Source organism: Aythya marila, assembly GCF_965140915.1.
Source record: "Aythya marila genome assembly, chromosome: 3".
NCBI classification, from domain to species: domain Eukaryota; kingdom Metazoa; phylum Chordata; class Aves; order Anseriformes; family Anatidae; genus Aythya; species Aythya marila.
In genome coordinates, this window is record NC_139044.1 from 93,059,717 (window position 1) to 93,078,593 (window position 18,877).

Below are 18,877 nucleotides of genomic sequence, written 5' to 3' on the forward strand. Positions count from 1 at the left end.
TGTACGTTCAGTAATTCTGTATCTAAAACGCCACCTGCATTAATACATTCCAGTAATCATTAAAAAATTAAGACACTTAAATACAGCTTTTAAGACTCTAATCAAGATCAGAAAGATAAACAGACTGCTTAACTTTCGACAGCACTCAAAGATGTTCACAGACAAAATACTGTGATGTTCCAGAGATAAAAGAAGATCAACAGAAGCCTTCTGAGGGTGGCACAAAAAGGAAAAAAAAAAAAAAAAAGGCATTAGCAAGCAGAACTGGGCAGATTTTACTGAGCAATTCTGAATTTTAAGTTGCACAAAGCACCCAATCCGACCCAAAAGCAAAGCACCAAGGGCTTGTTCTCCTCCCCGTAGCCACGCAGCTCTGCCCTCTCCTCGCTCTGCCTCCGGCACCCAGCTCGCCCTCCGCACGGACCTGATGCAACCTGTGTACCCACAGAAAACAACTCACCAGCTTTGCCTGCCGGGCTCACTGCCAGTTTCTTAAACTGCAACTGCTCATTACCGAGTCTGCCCAAGGCAAAAGCAAGAACAATAACGCCAGGAGAAGGCTTTTCCCTTTTCAGTGACAGCAGGTCACATACCGTAGCTTGAAACGGTTCAGCAATTCATCGCAGGTCTCTGAGACTTAGAAAAATGAGAAAAACCAAGACATAAAACAAAAAAAGGCAGCAGCATGAGAAGGAAATAAGGAAGGAAACAATGATCTAGGACAAGGTGCATTGCTTCCAGTTTTCTTGCTTACTATATACAGTTTATTCTTTGATTTTGATCACAGAATTATCCTGGAAACAGAGACACAGAAACTCAGATTGAAAGATGAATTATTCAAGATGTAGAACTTGCTTAGACAAACTTTAGCGGTGAGGTTATAAAACAAAAAAAAACAACCTTCAAATAAATGTGATATCCCTACTGTTTTAAGGAAGAGATAAAGACACATTCACCCATTATACTACTGTGCACCACGCTTCCTAACTGTGCTGTTACTGCATCTCCCAGGAGAGAACAAGAACTTCTCTTCCTTTTCCAGGACTCAGCCCCAGGTATTTACAGGCACATCACTGGTGTCTATGGAGAGTGCAAGTTTTAAAGCTTGCTTTTAGTTACTGAGCAGGTAGTGCTTAAATAGTGTAATGCCCTTCTCGAAAAGTGAGAGTGTCAGTCTCTCGGTATTATACTACAATTTTAAGTATCAAAGAGACAAAACTATCTTTCTTAGTCAATCTTTTCCATTAGCACACAGCACTGCACAAAGTAAGCTGCAACTAGAATACAACCACACTAGCTTAGATACTGTTTAAAGTTTAAACTTAAAGTGTATTCAAGTAGTTAGTTAATAATAACTTGACTATGGAAGGAAATCATGCCCAAATGTCCTAGAGCATGAAAAGCCTGAAATAAAACATTCCAGAGGCTCCCAAATCTGTTGGCCAATCTCACAAGGCTTATTAGGAGAGAAAGTCCATTTTGGCCAGACATAGATGAAGTGAGAAGAAATTTCTATTTCCCATGGTACTCGAACCAGTTCAGTTGCTGGCATCTGTATAAATATAAAGGGCTGCACTTGCCTTTATGTACTCTTATACATTCATGCAGTTGTATTTATTTCAAAGACTACAGTGGGTATGGAAAGACATTTTAAGGATCCTTCTCAACTACAAAAATCCTTCTCTGAGTGAAAAATTTCCTTCTAACCTCTAATGCAAATCTCCCCTCTTTTAGTTAAAAAACTTATGTTGAAAACTTATGAGAAATATGGCAACAGATTTTCCGCTGTTTACAAATCAGAAAGCTAACGTCAGACTAATTTTACAGAAACTTGTTAACAAATGTTTATCTAGATTTAATCACTGGATTAGCAGGGAAGAGCATTTCCGTGTTTGCAGAGGCTTTTATGAAGCTTTTATCCAAAACACCAGTGAGTAAGTCATACTTGCAGCTTAATTACATACTGCCCAAATTATCCTATCAGCTTTCACACAGCTGTATCAAAGAACAAAATAAACATTTCCAAATTTACTGCACTCACTGCTACGTGAAGAATACATTCATTTTGGAATCCCTCTTACCCACTACAAAAAAAACTTGACAACTTGACACTTAAGAAGAAAGTAAAGGTTTTGGAGTAACATACGGATACCATTAGGGGGCAGGGGGAGACCAGCCGCTATTGATTGCCCAGTTTTCTTTTCCTTTATGGCCAAACAGAATGACCAAAAGATTTATAGAAAGAGAGAGGACACTTTGTGAGATCCTCCTCCTTGTCCACAGTAGGTTCCTTCCAATAAAACCCAAAATTGCCACTTGCTAAGAACTGAGGATCTCCAAGGATCAGGTTAGGACTCGCTGTTTTTTCATTTCCAAGCCATCAGATAATGGCAGTCTAGTGTCACCTGGTCAATCGCAGAGTGTTAGAGCACATCAGCACACAACTGGTGCCCGTTCCCCTTCCACCTCTCCTGCCATAAGCTGAAGAACATGGTGTAGAAGACGCCAATCCTGCCCTGCATTTCTGGCACAGCTGCCATTTCACGTCCCTTCAGGAAGCCAGGCTTGCAGCAGAACACGAAGCAGCTCCGGATTCCAACTGTACTCCAAGCACTGTCTAGTTGTTTTCAGCTAGATTAAGTGGAAGAATGTATTTATCGTCTCATTTTTATAGCAGCCTTTTCTGCAATTTTTATTTCCAAGCACATAACTTTTTCAAAGCAGGAAAAATCCATATTGCAAAGCAAAAAGAGTGTGCACCGTATCCAGTACAGAAGAATTCAACCTTAAGTAAGGCCTTTGGAGTCTACTGTAATCGAAATGATGAACTGCACGAAGCGGTTTAATAAGAATCACGGTCCACTAGAAGGGGCATAAGTGACTTAGCTGTATGGTTTGTGTTTTAGCTTGACTTTAATTAGTTTCACGAGTCAATTTTAAGCAATAAAAGCTAACTTACAAGGGTCCGTTTAGATTTCGGCAGATAATCAGCATCTGTTTCCAATCAAACTTCGATGATTACCAAATTAAAACTTTTAATTAGCATTTTGCATAATTTACGTAAACTGTTGTTTGTATGTTTACGAAGGTGAAAAGGGACGTCCCCGGCAGCTCTATATTCCTCAGTCACATTTATTCCTTATTTAATTCCACCATTTTATAGTACATCACCAACACCATATGTGCAAATAAATATATGCAACTAGAATTACTGCAGCAAAATGGTTGTTTAGTCGTGGAGAAGCTAAGCCGTGCTTATAGTTCAAGGGATCATTAAAAGGGTAAATAAAGACCTCTCCTCACTCATCCTGTCAATACAAAAACAGTGGCAAGTGCATGTTCTGCCCTCCTCCCATTCAAAAATTCCGCCTCTTAGATTTACGAGATGTGCTTATATTCACCTGGGAATTAAGATCTATTAAAAATGTCTGTAAGAGAATACTACAATTAGCTTTAAGTCTAAACATGGCCATTTTTTGTCTATGTTTTTACCTCATCTCCCCAACCTTATAACATTAACTCACTAAAAAACTCAAGCTGCTTTGCAGTCAAGCCTATTATTTTAAGATGAGCTGGGAATAAGGCATACAGCCGGTCAGTAAGACTGTTTTGGAAAAACCACTGCTGTGCTATTACTTTGTGAACAGAGCTGCCAGTCGGACTTCCAAACCTGGGACTGCAGCAGAGCAGCCCAAGAGTACCACCTGCTGGCTGAACTGGCTGATTCCCCTGCTGCTAACAGTGCTGAGGAAGGAGGGAAGGAGGTCTCCTGGGGGTCTTCTTCCCCTAAAACATGACTTCAGTCAACTGCAAGTAGCCATAGGCTTAAAGATCAGCACGTTTCTCTCTCTATCAGGGCCAAGAACCAATTTTTTTTTTGTCTGTGACCACGGAGCCGGTTGTTTTCACTCGATTTAAGTCGAATCCATCTTCTGACCCTCGAATGATTAAACAGAGAAATTACTTCCTTTGCAAAGAGGTACTTGAGGATGAAAAGTAACCTGTCACATTTTTTTGAAGTGCTCATGGTGTAGGTTTCACTGCCTTAGCAAACTCCAGCACTTCAACCATCCTTAAGCTTTTCCGCATACAATTTTGTTTCTATTACAACTTTAAGTGTGGCAGAACACATATTTTTAGCTTACAACAACAACAAGACACTGTTCCCCACTCAGCCATGCATTTTTTCTGACCTTTGCTAACACCTGTACAAATATTGCTGGCTTTCACACAAATGGAAAAAAGATCCAAGTAGCAGGAAACAAAGGTAAAATTCTGAGCCATTTCCCTTACAAGCACAAACTGCAGCCTACTTGAACACAGCTACTGCTTTAGCTTGACATGTTTCCATACCATAAATTTAGGCTTTAGACAGTTTTTACTTTTAAGCATTCCTCCCCGTTCTGTTCGGGAACGGCAGAAATGTTATTTGAAGCCTCTGAAATGCAAAGCTATAAACCCAAAGAGAAGAACATCACGGTTTATACACCTGGCATCAAAATGACTAATTACAGCCGTGACCTTTCAGTGGACAGACACAATATTGACTATTTTTCTTCACCTGTATCTGTACTTGAGGACACAAACTAGTCCCATTCTCATTAATCCAAATCTGACTTCAGGATCTTCCCTGCCTTCTAAAAAGGCGGCCATTAAACATCTTTCCACGAAGCTACACCACAAATATTTATCCATCTGCCCCACTACTGAGATGAATGCTTTCTGAAGAAAGCATAACAGTAATAATCAGAAAGTCTCTCACAGGAATGCTGTGATCATAAAAATGGAAATTAAAGAAGTTTAATTTCTGCCGATTAAAGCTGCTAAAAAAAGCACTTTAACTTCAACATCAAAGAAGCACAATGGAAAAAAAAAAATAGCTCCACTAATGCATTTTGCTCTTTCCTTTTATTTCGCAGTTCTTATTCTTTCCTCTCAAATGCCAGCGATGCATACAGAGCATGGGCTCCCCCAGCTGCCTACTCCCACATGCTGTTCCTTCCCCATTACTGGGATACAAAGCATTTTGTTAAAACAGCGCATTTCATAACAGCAATAAAAAAAAAAAATAGTTATTTCTAGGAAACTGCCAGTTGTGGTAAAATTAAAGCATCTATCCTAGAAGTTATAAAAAAAAGACGTAATCCTTCTTTAGATTTCAAGAGGCTTTTCAGAGGTAAAGGAGTTCTCAGATGATTTAAACAGGATCTTTCATGCTCTATGGAGAGGTAACAGCAACAGAGAAAAACATATCAGAGAAGAAAGCACGCTTTGAAGTTTATCTTTCTGCGCTGTGCAGAACAAATAACACAAAATAGAAACGTTACAGGGAGTCTAAATTCAATTACACATCATCCTTATACAGCAGATAAGGACATGATTGTAATTCTTAATTTTCATTTTCCTGAGGAAGCAACAACAAGGAGCTACGTTTCGAGGAGCCAACAGCCTGAAGACAAGATGAAAGAACGGTCACAGGAGATCAGAATAATCAAGGCAATCACCAGAATGTCAGTAAAATACATTCTGAGATCAAACTTTACATTTTATTCTGCATTCCAGTATATCAAGTTCAATTCTTGGAAAGATACATCAATAAAACAAAGCATCTGATAGCACAGGTGACAATTATCGGCCCACCTGGATGTGTCAAAACCAACCTGTGCTGAGCCAATCTCGCTGCCTCCATGAGAGTGCAGCAGAACCTCCGGGATGGGAAAAATGCAAACATTATATTGTGTCCAGAGCCCTTAAAGTCACTCTCATCTGACACTTTTCACAAGCAAATAAAGCAGATCAAATGAATCTCCTACAACCTGGGCACAAAACCAAGTGGAAAAAGCATGCATGGAAAAATTGACCTCAAAAACAAAAAGGTGGATTAAGCCAAATTCTGCAAGCATCCATCCCAGTACTTGCTATTTGATATTTTAGTTACCAACCCGGTCATTACAACAGGAACAGGGTACACTTTAATTGCCATGAGACCGGGGATACTGCAAGAGCTCTAGAGAACGGGATCAGAAGAGAGAATCTCCTCTAAAAACAAAGGCTGTATTTCACTACAGAAGTTGCAGGGCTCTGTCTCTAAGCCAACTCTGTACAAACAGGAAAAGCTGATTGACTGGGTGCTCTGAAAAAAGGAGTTGAGTGAAAACTCCACCTCTCCAAGGTTGGGAGCTGCTCTATTATAATATTGAGGATTTAAAAAAAATAAGGACGATACATGAATTTTGTCTCTGTAACATTTTAGCATTAGTAGTGGTTCAGCTGGAATACTGTGATCTGGGAGAGCAGATTTAAGAAACAGGAAAAAAAAACTGCTGTGCTACAGTAGCAGGGAGAGAGGAGTGAGAAATGAGAGAGAAGCAGCTCTGCAGCCCCCAGGGTCAGTGCAGCAGGAGGGCAGGAGGTGCTCCAGGCACACAGCAGCAGTTCCCCTGCAGCCTGTGGAGAGGCCCCTGGTGGAGCAGGCTGTCCCCCTGCAGCCCATGGGTCCCACATGGAGCAGATCTCCACGCTGCAGCCCGTGGAGTCCATGCAGGAGCAGGAGAATCTCCCGGAGTTTAAGAGCAAAATCAGGCATTGCTGCTACAGAGCTTTGTACACAGGAAGGATGAATGCAAAAAAAATGAGCTGGGTCAGTTACAGAGGGTTACTTTACAACTAAAGAAACAGAAAAAAAAGAGAAACAGAAGAGAATGATAAAATGAGCATGGCAGAGCCATTCCAGGAACTAGAAGCTAAAAGCCCCAGAACACGGCAGTTGTCTAAAGACAAATTAGACAGTTCAGTGACAGCCCCTACAGTGACACTTCTATGAAGAGGGCTGCAAAGAGGAAGGTTCTGCTCGTTGTCATTTTAGCAAACAGAAGGACCGAGCAACAGCTGAGGACAAAGTCAAACGCATGGAAAGAAAGAAGTGTTAATGATTATAGGAATTAACATATAAATTAAATGGACAAGGACTGAAGAGAAGGCCAATTTAGACTTCTGTTAGTGACATTTCCTTCTAAGGCAATATTACTCGAATACTAATGCACAGTAACTGACATGTCAGTCACCAATCCAGGGCACTCTACTTCTAACTACTGAGCAAACCCAAAATACCAGTATGGCTAGATACTTTTTGACCCAATTTCTCTTTTAATGCTTTAAATGACAAGTTGGCATATATAAAAAGAGCAAAGAATACTCTTTTAGAGTATTCTCATCACTTACAAAACACCTTTAAATGGCTGAAAGAAGCTGAATATATTAGAGGTCTATTTTTATTTCAGAAGCATGCAAACACCCAGCCTGAAGTCTAGGAGTTAACCATGTAACGTGGTGTGCACAGACACAGCTTTGAAGGGAAAGAAAAAGATCAACAGCAGAGAGTGAAGGAAAAAATGAATTTATTCCACTTTTATGGCTTCAGGTTGTCATCAATGTGATTAATTAATTTGCCAGTTGTGGGTCCCATAATACATGAACAACAGCAAGCTCAACACCTTAATTCAGGAATTTCTAGGAACACCACTGATGCAGCCACCTTGTGGCTTTCCTTAAACTTACAGACACGCTGAAAGCTCTTCAATAACAACTTGGTATAATGACAATTGCCATAAATATTCTCATAACATCAAAAAGCCAATCAAAAATTCCAATCAATAAACTAGGATTTAGCTCACACTATGAAGGTCCAAAAGCAGTATTACAGTAAAAAAAAAGTCTAAGAGTAGTCATTTCTCAAGGGCTTCTGATACAGGTACATATAACCATCTACAAGTAAGATATGAAAAAGTTGATGCAGGTGCAGGGGGAAGAATGAGGGGCACAGAGAGAGCAGGGCATGTGAAAAAGCAGAGCCAGCAAACCCCAGTGATAAAGGTTCGTGACAAAGCAGGGCCTGGGCATAACGTCATCAACTGACTCCAAAGTGGTCATATAGCATAATCTGGCAGAAACACAATTGGGGACCCCTAAATTAAATAAAGGAAAACATCAGATGTCACAAGAAATAAAAAAATCCCAGTTAACAACCAAGCGTCATTTACCTGCAAAAACACATACTTTATATAATTATTTCATATACTGAAAAACTTTGAGATTAAAATACTTCCTTCCATGGCTATAGTATTTAAAATATTCACTACACTTCCCTTTAAATATCTTTAAAATATATTAATAGCTTTTGCTGCCTGAAACTGTCAGGCATCACAGCTGTAATTATTCATTTCTAGTAAGATTCTAATGGTTTAATCTCCTAAATTAATATAAATCTGAACTGCACACCTGTGTTTGTGTATACTCTTTGATGGGCTCTGTCACCTTCAATGTCAGCCTTTAGATCCCCTGAGTGCTGCTTAAGGGTTTCCCATGCTCCCTATGTGACTGACTTTACACACAGACTAACGTGCCTTGAGAGCTGAAAATTACCTGCTATAGGTAAAAAGCTCCTACATTTATTTAAATAATGGTAACAGCACTATCCCTTCAAAACCTTTTTTCTTTCTTTTATTTATGAAATATACGTACATTGTGAGTCTACAGAACAGACTCGAAACACACTGAAATACCCCAATTCATTCCGTGATTCTTCTGCTATCGTGGCAACTATTCAAAATATCAGGGGAAAATAAACTTAAAGAGTACAGGCCAAAAAATAAGCAAGCTTTAGAAACATGGAGCTGGTTAGCAGGTATTTCTTGTACACTGGGGGAGAAAACTATCATTGCAGAATCCTCTTCTCTCATTGAATGTCCCCTACTAAAGTGGCAAGAAATGCAGTAGACAAAAACACAAGCAAGAAGCTCTCACATCTCAACATACTCAAAGGCTGAGTGCGTATTCATGTGTTTTCCACTCTCAGGAACACAAGAAAATGAAACTTCTACCAAACAACATATCACAGAGTGAGTGTATGTGTATAAAATCATTTATATTTGCCCCCAAAAGTTCTAAGTACTTTCTGAAGTTCAAAAACTAGATTTCTTCCCTGTCTTTCTCCTCACTGGAAAGAAGGCTATGTTGTAAACATTGCTTTTGACACCATGGTTCAACTCGAGCTTACTTCCTGAGAAAACACAGGCTAAGTTCTGAATTGAGTCGATAGCTGTCAAGACAATTTTGTGGGTGAAGCTATTCATGAAAGGCATGCAAATGATTTTCAGATAGAAATCTTCTTCAAAATTTAATCAGTTTTAATTTTTAAAAAGCAATCGAAAATGCAGATACAGCTATGAAAGCTCATGTGTCTGAACAGCACAAATCTGAAATCATTTATTTTCTAAAAGCTGTCGGTATTACATTAGATAATAAATAATGGAAATGAACCAATTAAGACAGCTGCTCCAAGATACTACAAAGCATACTAGTTTTTTTTAGTACAAATTATTTTTGTACTATTTGCAGTCAAAACAGGACTTTATTAAAGCAATCTTTCTTTTTTTCTGCCAAATAAGCTGTTTTATATTCTGATTAAGAGCCAAAAACTTGTTACACTACACAAAACAGCACCAAGTGAAGGGAAATGGCCTCAAGTTGCACCAGGGGAGGTTTAGGTTGGATATTAGGAAAAAATTCTTCACTGAAAGGGTTGTAAAGTATTGGAACAGGCTGCCCAGGGAAGTGATTGAGTCACCAGCCCCGGAGGTATTCAAAAAACATGTAGATGTAGAGCTTAGTGACATGGTTTAACGGGGGGTTTGGCAGTGCTAGGTTACAGGTTGTGCTTGATGATCTCAGAGGCCTTTTCCAACCTAAGTGACTCTGTGGTTCTATGAAAGCTTTAGACAAAACAGAACAAGAAAGCAATTTCATTACTGTCCCAAACTAATGCCAACAACTAAAAGCTGAAGCCAGTTATTGTCAGAGACACAGAATAATGGTCTCAGCTTCTGAGAGGCTGTAAGTTTGAGTTTTTCAAACACAAATCTTAACAATAGTAAAGTTTCAAATACTCCTCATCAGTCTCTGTTCTTGAGCACAACCTCAGTCCTTGCCACCACAGTCCTAACAATCTCTTTTTACCTAACAACCTCTTGCTTAAACAGAAGTAAACCACTGCTGCCATCGAGGTAATGCTTTCCCCCTCTACCATTTACAGCTAACTGGAACCGTGTTAGCTGTCCAAGGCTCCAGCAGGATCTCAATCACAGTAAAAGCCTACAAACATTTACAGAGTTTAAAATAAAAGTGTAAGCAATTAACTAATAGCATGCAAATGTTGTAATAAGGAACCAAATGAGGCTGTCATTTCATGTGATGGTTCAACGCCAGTTAACAGCTCACCACTAACCAAAAGAAAAAAGACAATAACGAGGTCTATCAATCCTGCTCATCCACTTTGACTCTTGCCTTCCTTTTACCCTTCTCCTTTCTTGATGTTTTATTCAAGACCACACGCACTACCTCTCGCCCATGCTGGCATAAGGAGGCAGGATTATATATGGTGCTCCAAAATGTTACGTGCTTAAAGTGTTGAGCACTGAAAGCTCAGTTCCAGTTGCTTGAGCAGCAAGTCCAGGAATCTCATACACTTACCTGCCAGAAAACATTGGGAATAGCTTTGACCAACAAGTGATTAAAATGCAATCTACCTTCTAGTAGCTCACAAAGAGTGTCTCAAAGATACACTCAAAGCAAGCTTAGAGTTTTTGAGAAAGCCCAGAGGTTTCAGAGGTTTCTCACGGAATCACTGAGGATGAATGGACTAACTCAATCCAGTGACAGCTTTGTAAAAACATCTCAAGAACATGTTAAGTTCCAAATTTCCATAACAGACTGTTAATGTTTGTGGTTTGTTTTGTTTTACACAAATACGGTATAAATTTTGAATGATCATAATCCTATGCATGTTCAAATACAAATTCATTATGCCAATGTCATTATATTTCTCTGAATACTTTGAACAGTTTATTGTCTCCCATTTATAACTAATGGGCTTTTTTATAGTCAGGTAAAACTCCACAGAGCAAATATTTACTTACTGAAATAAACCTTTTCCCAGCTATTTAGCTCCATTAGCGATGTAAGTGTCAATCAAAATGCACAAAAACCTTACTAAAGTGAAGACATTCATTTTCATTGGATTTCATTTCCATTTTTATTTTCAGAAAGTTCTTGCTCTTTGATTAAAATTCTCTTTAATCGTGAAATCAATCCTATCAATTCAAACTCTTCACAGCTGTCATAAAAAATTCAGAAAGCCTGGTATTTTTTCTCCTAGCTATTAACATCTTCATTTTTCAAAAAAAAAAAAAAAAAGAAAGCTAGAGAGTGTCTATCTTCAAAGAAGATCTTAACAGCTGCTTAAATATTATTCCTGACTGAGACTGAAGACTTCTTGATTCTGTAAAGCAGTAATTCCCGATCCAAAATTCACACAACCTCAGGAAGCAGTCTGCAGAACCTCTGCAGGAAGTTGTAAGAACACACGTCTTGCTTTCTCATGCACGTAAGCAAACACGAAAAGGAGAGAAGTGACACTTACTGAGTTCTTTATATTTACCTTCACTTTGTGCTGTAAACGAAGACAACTGGGACCAAACTGTATAGGACAATCCAATCATTCCCACTCCACCACAAAAAAAATAAAAAACGACTGGTTCTTCAATTAAATACTGAGGAACCGCTTCTTACAGTGGTTCTTAGGAGTTGAACTAGAGACACTGCTATGCCAGACTAGATCAAGGTCTGAACCTCAGGAGCTCTGGTTTACCCGAGACTACAATTCTGAAGTGCAGAGCCATTATCTAGAAGTTGCAACGTGCCATCTTCTCTTTGGAAAAGTTTAACTAGCTTTCACAGGCTATCTTAAGCAATTAAAATCCAACAGGAGAATTTCCATCTGTGTACCAAGACAGAAACTGAGTATTAATTTCAGAACTTCCTTTCACTAGAGAGGACCCCTATTTCTAACAGGTGGAATACAAAGCTTTACCTTGCTCTATGCACAGCAAGGCATGAAAACATTGTAACTTCCAACAGAAAAGTATGAACAGGACAGTTCATCTTTAATTCCCTTCTAAAGCCTTTTACAAGGACAACATGAAGAGAATACAGTTTTTACAGTGGCTTTATTTTTAATGGTTCCTACATACCACCAGAGGTTAGACCTCTCTCAGATATGTATGGCAATCTTTCACACATGACAGAAGAGGATTTTCAATGAAATGATGCTTTGTTGCCTTGCTAGGCGTAAGAAAGGAATACCTTCTTCATCATTTCAATAAACTGAAGGCACATTCAATAGCACAGAATGAAGCCATACTCCTAGCTATTTCCAGCAGCCTGTAAACATTAATTTATTCTCACAAACCTGAGTGCTGAAACTGTGACAGGACAATATGAGACTGGGGAATAAGTAGCAGAAATACAGCTCCACAAACACAGCGTTTGCTGAAATGTCTGCTGAACCAAGGAATGACATTTATCATAGTCTCAGAAAGACCCAGGAAAGCCCACGAGCCACTCTTTAGCTAAACAAATTCATTCTCAATACTACACAAGTCATCTTTCATCATCAATATGTACCAGTTCCACATCTTTCAACTCAGCAACACAATTACACATAAAGTCAGCTACATCTTAGAATATTTAAGGGTGTTGTTGTTTTTGTCTTTTTGATTAAGTAATATTTTAAGAGAATTTTTGTTCAGTGTAGCGACGATGATACATCTTTTTTATTTATTCTGAGAACTACAAGCAAACCTGGAGCTTTCTAACAAAGTAGTTTGTGGCTGCCATGCAGAATTCTATTGAAATCATTAATCCAGAAACTGCAATATCCATTTTCCATTTCAGAGTAGGAATAAAAAGAACAGAAAGACAGCAAAAGATTAATTTCATCCCATAACAAGATATCAGGTTACAAAGTATCTAATACCAAGAGGAATAACTATATACAAGTCAGATTTCCAAGGTTCCCCACTTGCTAAAATATTTTAAATATCTGTACGTTCATACCCTATAATTCATATTTATGCCTGGGTATAAAGTTTGTATAAAACTTATTTATTTGTACATTAATAGCATTTGTTTTAAAACTGTATATAAATTCTTCAACAACTGCATCTAAGAGCTTAAATAAAAAGTAAACAATAGCTTTGGTTACACATCTACATTCCAGTAATTTGCAGCAACAAATAAGCAGAATCAAACTGATTTTAGCATGCACAAACATGCAACCATGTGTTACAAATCCACTTGCACAACAGAAACCTGTTTTTTTCACCTATGTGGACACTTATGCAGCAAGTTGCATTCTTGAGCAATCCATACAGGATTTTCTTAATTTCATTATAATATTCTAATGATGTCCTCAACAGCTTTCTTAAGCATTCCTTGAAAGCATTTCTTTTTAGTTTTCAGTTTTCCAGGTTTCAGTATTCATGAAATGGCAAGATTTACAAAATCTCCAGATCAGTGTAATTTGTTTTGGTTGCTAAAGCAAGAAGCTGACGTCTTAAGATTAGTAGACTGCAAAGGTTCTAGAACAAAGTTTATTAACAGAAGACATATGCTGACCAAGGCTATTTCCCAATTTAAGTAAACTGATGAGAATGGATTGCACAGTACGTACCTCTGGTTAGAATAAAACACAGCCATCACATTGTCACTGAAACCTTTAATAAGAGGGAAGCGCATTTCACACAATTCATCAGTAACACGAAAAAGAAAGCAGGGTGATTCCAACCTGAGCTGCTCTGACTGACACTTGAAATATACAAATGCCTTACCTGAACAACACAGTAATCCATCTACAATCTTGATTCAAAGATACCTCCTATAAGCTTTAGTAAAAAATGTTTAACTTGTTTTCATAATTACACAGTTTGCAGTTAAATTTTGTTTGATAAAGCAGACAGAGCTCCTTCGGTTGCAGCACAAAATTACACCACTTAATCCTCATTTCTGTGCCAAGACTATTCTCCAAGTTCAGAAGGAGTTCCGTATGGTTTTTTTTAAGCCTCAAGTTCACACTTATTTTTTAAACAGAAATACAGAAACTACCTTTAAGAAAAGTTTTAAAAACATCAGGCACACACTACATAACACAAATCCAGAAAGTAACATACTTACAGCTTCAAATTGTAAGTTAACATGCTCCAGGAATTTCTGCCTTAAACCTTCGGTCAGTTCATTGAAGCGGTAGCGAAAGAGATCCATTTCTTGTTGAAGAAACCAACGCCTGAGCTCCTCGCTGCAGAGAAATGACCAAAACCAGCGTATCTTTTCTGATTGTGTGTTCTCTCTTTCAACATAAAGCAGATGTCAAGCCCAGTGAACACAACATTAAATGCAGGACTGACTTTGTCATGGGCCCCGCAAACTGAGGAGCTTGTAAGAGAAGGCAAGAAACCTTCAGGAAGGAGCACTTAATAAGAAAAGACTTTTGAAGGGACAATACCTAACGAAGCATGACTGTGCACGTTTCGGAAGAATGGAGGTAGTCAATCTCAATACAAAAAACTGCTCTGCAGGTATTGAAGTTGTTAGCCTCTTTTAAATGGTATATTAACCATCTCTTACCTCTTTTAGTCTCATCTTTTCTTAGTTGTTCTAGATAAGGATAGCCACCCACAGATAACATTCTCCTTAAAGGACAGCTTTTCTTCTTCCCCATGGCACAATATTTTTTGGTAGCACCATTAACTTCACAATTCATCTAAGGATGCATTACAAAGCCTACTCCTTTTAAATATTGCTTTTGGGGAATCCCCTAGCTGGAGGAACATGCACACCTATCAGGAAAAGCTGATGCAAACTTGTACCCCTGGGTGGCACTGTTGGACCACTAGAAACTTAGAAAGGGGCTGCAGCAAGAGAACACACGCCTGGCAACACACCCTCTGCCAGGCCACAGGGAATTGAATCAAGCTAGTTTGCAGTTATGCCTATTGAAGCACACTTTTCAGACACCACTTGCTATATGAGTAGCTTTCACCACCTAATCTAATGATTTGTGCCAAGCTCATTTTTTTCTGACCTAATACAGTAAAATCCTACAGAGTAAGGTATTCTACTCGCCTCCCAAATTTATCTTTTGGAGAACATGACAGTTTTGGAGCATAGAAATAATTCATTCTTGCAATACCTGCTTTTCAGGACAGAATATACAGGATGCAGTGGCATGTCATTGCTTATGATACCATTTCCCACTTTCTGACGAAGCACTAAGTCCACCTTCTCAAGAAAAACAAAAGAGCTATTTAAAGCAGAAACCCTTTAGCCAGCTTCTTTACTGCAGCCCTGTATCAAGGCTACCTGCATACAAACATATGAAAATACATTTGCAAATTAAAGTTCAGAGTGCCTTGGACCCCAGCCAAGCTTTCCCCTTCCCAAGGGGTTTTTCCCCCTAGCATACCAAGCCAAGCTCTGTCCTGCTGATTCTGCAGCCCACCAAAATACATATTCATTTCTGCACCACATTTCACCCTCAACAAGCTGCTCACCTCTGACCTGCCCTACAAGCCCAGCTCTTAGGATACTTCCTCTAAACACTGGGTTTGAACCAGGTCTCCCATTTCCCAAGGAAACACCCCAACCAAATGAGCTATCATACAACAGATGAGGACCTTCTTTTAAAAAGAAAAGTCATAGAGAAAAAGAAAACTGTCCAAATATCTGCATCTGGCGTTAATTCCAGGAGATTCCAGAGCAATTTTTAAGAGATGAAGGGAAAATCAAAAAGAACATAAATACTAGAAATGAACTAGTTATTCATAATCCCATACATATATAATAGAGAACAGAAGAAGGAATTTCACTTGTAATTGTGTTATTCATGTCATTTTCTTCTTTCAGGATTATGAACTATGCCAGAGAAGGGCCTCACCACGGGCCACAGTGAGGTTTTCTCCACCTGGAGGCTTCTGAGGCCTCTGCTCCATCCCATTCTGCTCAGGCAGGCTGTAGCCAACTATGTGCAAGGTGCCTGGTCTGCTCTGGTCTGTTCTCCACCACTCTACATCAAAACTCTCACCTGTCCCAGGGCCTATTCCAAGGCAAATCTCCATCCATTTCAGCTCCATCTCTTTGCCTAGAGCTCAGTCCCTCCTCGCTTTCCTGGCCTGGTCCTCCCTTACAGCCTGTATGCATCCACAGCAGCAATTCAGTCACCTCAGCTATCCCAGTAACACAGTACACGTTCTACCACTCTCATCAAATTTAAACAAATGAGACTTCATTAAAGTGCAATTGAATTAGTAATTCAAGCCAAACACATTTGGATTTGCTGGTTTTAATTATAAAACAGGACAGCAATGGCAAGGAGTTAGGAGTTCATACTGATGCATATGATACTGATGCATAACAAAGCTGCTAATAGACATGAAGCACCAACAACCTCCATCATCCAAAGGCTGCAGCTGAAACAAAACAAAAGCACCTGACAGGACCAACTACATGCCTCAGATTACACGTGGCCAAAAAAAAAATACAGTATGCGAGCATCCAAAAAAAAGCATCTTTCTTTTAGAAGGAAAGAACAGTCAGTGGAGAAAGCCTCGAACTAAAGCAGTATTTTTAGCTTCCCTAAAATAAGGCTCTCTTTTGACAATATTAGAAAATCTATTACATAGCTCTTTGATCACTAAGAACTGCTGCATATGCTTCAGCTGTTTAAGTTAAATTAAATTGTGTATAATTGAAACAATGACTGATAAACTGCTGTACTTTATTCTCAAAAAGAGATGCCAGAAAGAATAGGCCCAAATCGATGTTCAGTGTGTAAAACCCAGAAGTTTATATATTACAAAAATAAAAAATAAAAATTACTTCAAAATCTGGACATTAATCTTAACCCTTAATATGCATTTTCATCACAGTTGAAATGCTTTTAGAAGAAAAGCATGATTGAACCTCTCTGTTTAGTAGCCACTCAGCTCTGTAGTATCTATAAAACCTATGATAAAGTAATGTAATCTAGCATTTCCATCTAAAGTTATTAATAAGACTGCAGAGCAATCCAAAAAGTACTTACGACTGACAATAAGCAAGGCGTAGTATGAAATGAGAGATATGGTCCTTTCTTCTTGCATCATAATCATCCTCTGCCAAAGCCTACAAAAAACATTATTTCAGAGAACTGATCTCTTACAGATTAAAAAATTCACAATTAATCTATCACGGCCGTTTAACATACTTACACTCACATTTAGGACACCAAACACAAGACTATCAAAGAAAGGGATGGACAAAAGAAAAATACCCATACCCTTGAAGACAAACTAGAACTCTGACAGAATACCAGAATTTAAGTTTTACGAATAGTATTTCATCACCTGTATCCTTATTCAGAATTTCCGAATGGTATACAGAAAATAGTGCAAAAAAAGAGTTCCTCTTTTTCATTTATACTTACTCTGTAGGGAAACTTAAGTTTGCGGAACTCGGCCTCCAGCTTCGTTTTGTACAAATCGCTACTTCTTACATGGCTCACACCAAGGTTTTCGACTACTTTAAGCACTGGAAGGAAAGAAAAAAAAAGTTAATATTAGAGACAACACCTTGAAATAAAGTCTTACTATATCATGACTTGAGAAATGAACAGAAAGGTAAGGCCACATAAATTGCTTTTTGTGGTAAGGCAAGCAAAAGGTTACAAAGTACGGAGGACAGAGCGTGACCCACAAGACCTGCACAGCTCACCCAACTCCAAGACCCACGCAGTCAGTACAGAAGCAGAAACACCTGAGTGATGGATCAGCCTAAGAATATCAGTTTTCATAGTACTGACTTAAAAAAAGCTCGGCTTCAACTGTTTGGGGGAGTTCAGGGGAACCCTTACTCACAACAGCTTCAATCGCTGCACTGAGAGACATCCAGTAAAGATATCTGGAAACCCAGAAACTGAAATATTCTTATAAAACACAACCCTACAGTCCAAACCCATAAACCCTGACTGGTTACATACTGAACTTTCACTGTGAAATCAACTGTAGTTCAAAATATCTACAGCACCATGTCTCCCGTTAACAGGGGTGCACTTTAGCGTGCGCGGGCTGCCAATTTCTGTCAGTAACAGCCAGACAGGGTACATCAGGTCTGTCAGGAGGACATAATTACACCAAAAAGAACCCAAAACCCCACATAGACGCTTAAAAAAAAACAAGTGAGGCAGGTTTGGGCCGGCACCCGGGGGCTAACAGACGTTGCCCGGGGACCCTACTCACGCCTCAGGCGGTCGACGGCGAAGCTCTCAAACTCGGCGAGGGAGATGCTCTCAGTGGGGGGCTCCTGGTAGAACTGCAGGCTGTGTGGGTACGGGTCCCGCCGGTCCCCGGCCAGCCGCGTGTGCCGCTGCCGAGCCCTGCTGCTGAACTCCATCCCCGCCGGCCGGCAAGCCTGCGGGACACACACGGCCGCTCAGCGACGGGGCAGGGGGGGAAATGGGGGCCGGGGAGGGGACCCCAGGCCCTCACGGGGACAGAGGACAAAGTCCTGGGCCCCGTCCCGTGTCCCCCCCATCCCCCCGGGTCCCGTTCCCGCCGCCATTTCGCGCCCCCCCCCCACCTGCTCCCGCTCCGGCCCCGCCGCGCTCCGGCTTCCCGCGCACCGTCCGCCCCGCCCGCTTCCGTCCCGTCCCGCCCCGTCCGCCCCTGCCCGCACTCAAGATGGCGGCCTCGGCTACAGCCGCTCTAGGCGCTGAGGGAGCTGTGTGGTGGCTGCCTCAGCAGGCGTGGCGGGGAGGCTGGCACCGACAGGGGTTGCTGACGAGTTTAACTGCGGTGGCCTCGGGGTTTTTCGCAGTCGTGACAGGATTTTTGGTCGTGCGTGTGTCCTGCACGGCGGCTTTGCCTCATCCCCTGTGCAGCTGGCCCTGGTGGTGATGGTGGCGGCAGGAGGTGAATGCCCCGTGGTGGCACCCTCTGCCCCATCCTCACCC

General features: G+C 40.2%; 1 protein-coding gene across 1 annotated transcript in view; it reads right to left on the reverse strand.

Moving 5' to 3' along the window:
• Positions 1-18,537, reverse strand: part of PRIM2 (DNA primase subunit 2) — a 106,961-nt gene extending 88,424 nt beyond the window's left edge. The window contains exons 1-5 of the mRNA XM_082756528.1: positions 18,505-18,537; positions 18,165-18,336; positions 17,354-17,457; positions 16,973-17,052; positions 14,068-14,188 (exon numbers count right to left, since the gene is read on the reverse strand). Coding sequence (XP_082612654.1) covers positions 14,068-14,188; positions 16,973-17,052; positions 17,354-17,457; positions 18,165-18,318 — 459 coding nt within the window. The 5' untranslated portion in view covers positions 18,319-18,336; positions 18,505-18,537. The remainder of the gene's footprint in view (positions 1-14,067; positions 14,189-16,972; positions 17,053-17,353; positions 17,458-18,164; positions 18,337-18,504) is intronic.
• Positions 18,538-18,877: the final 340 nt, after the last annotated feature.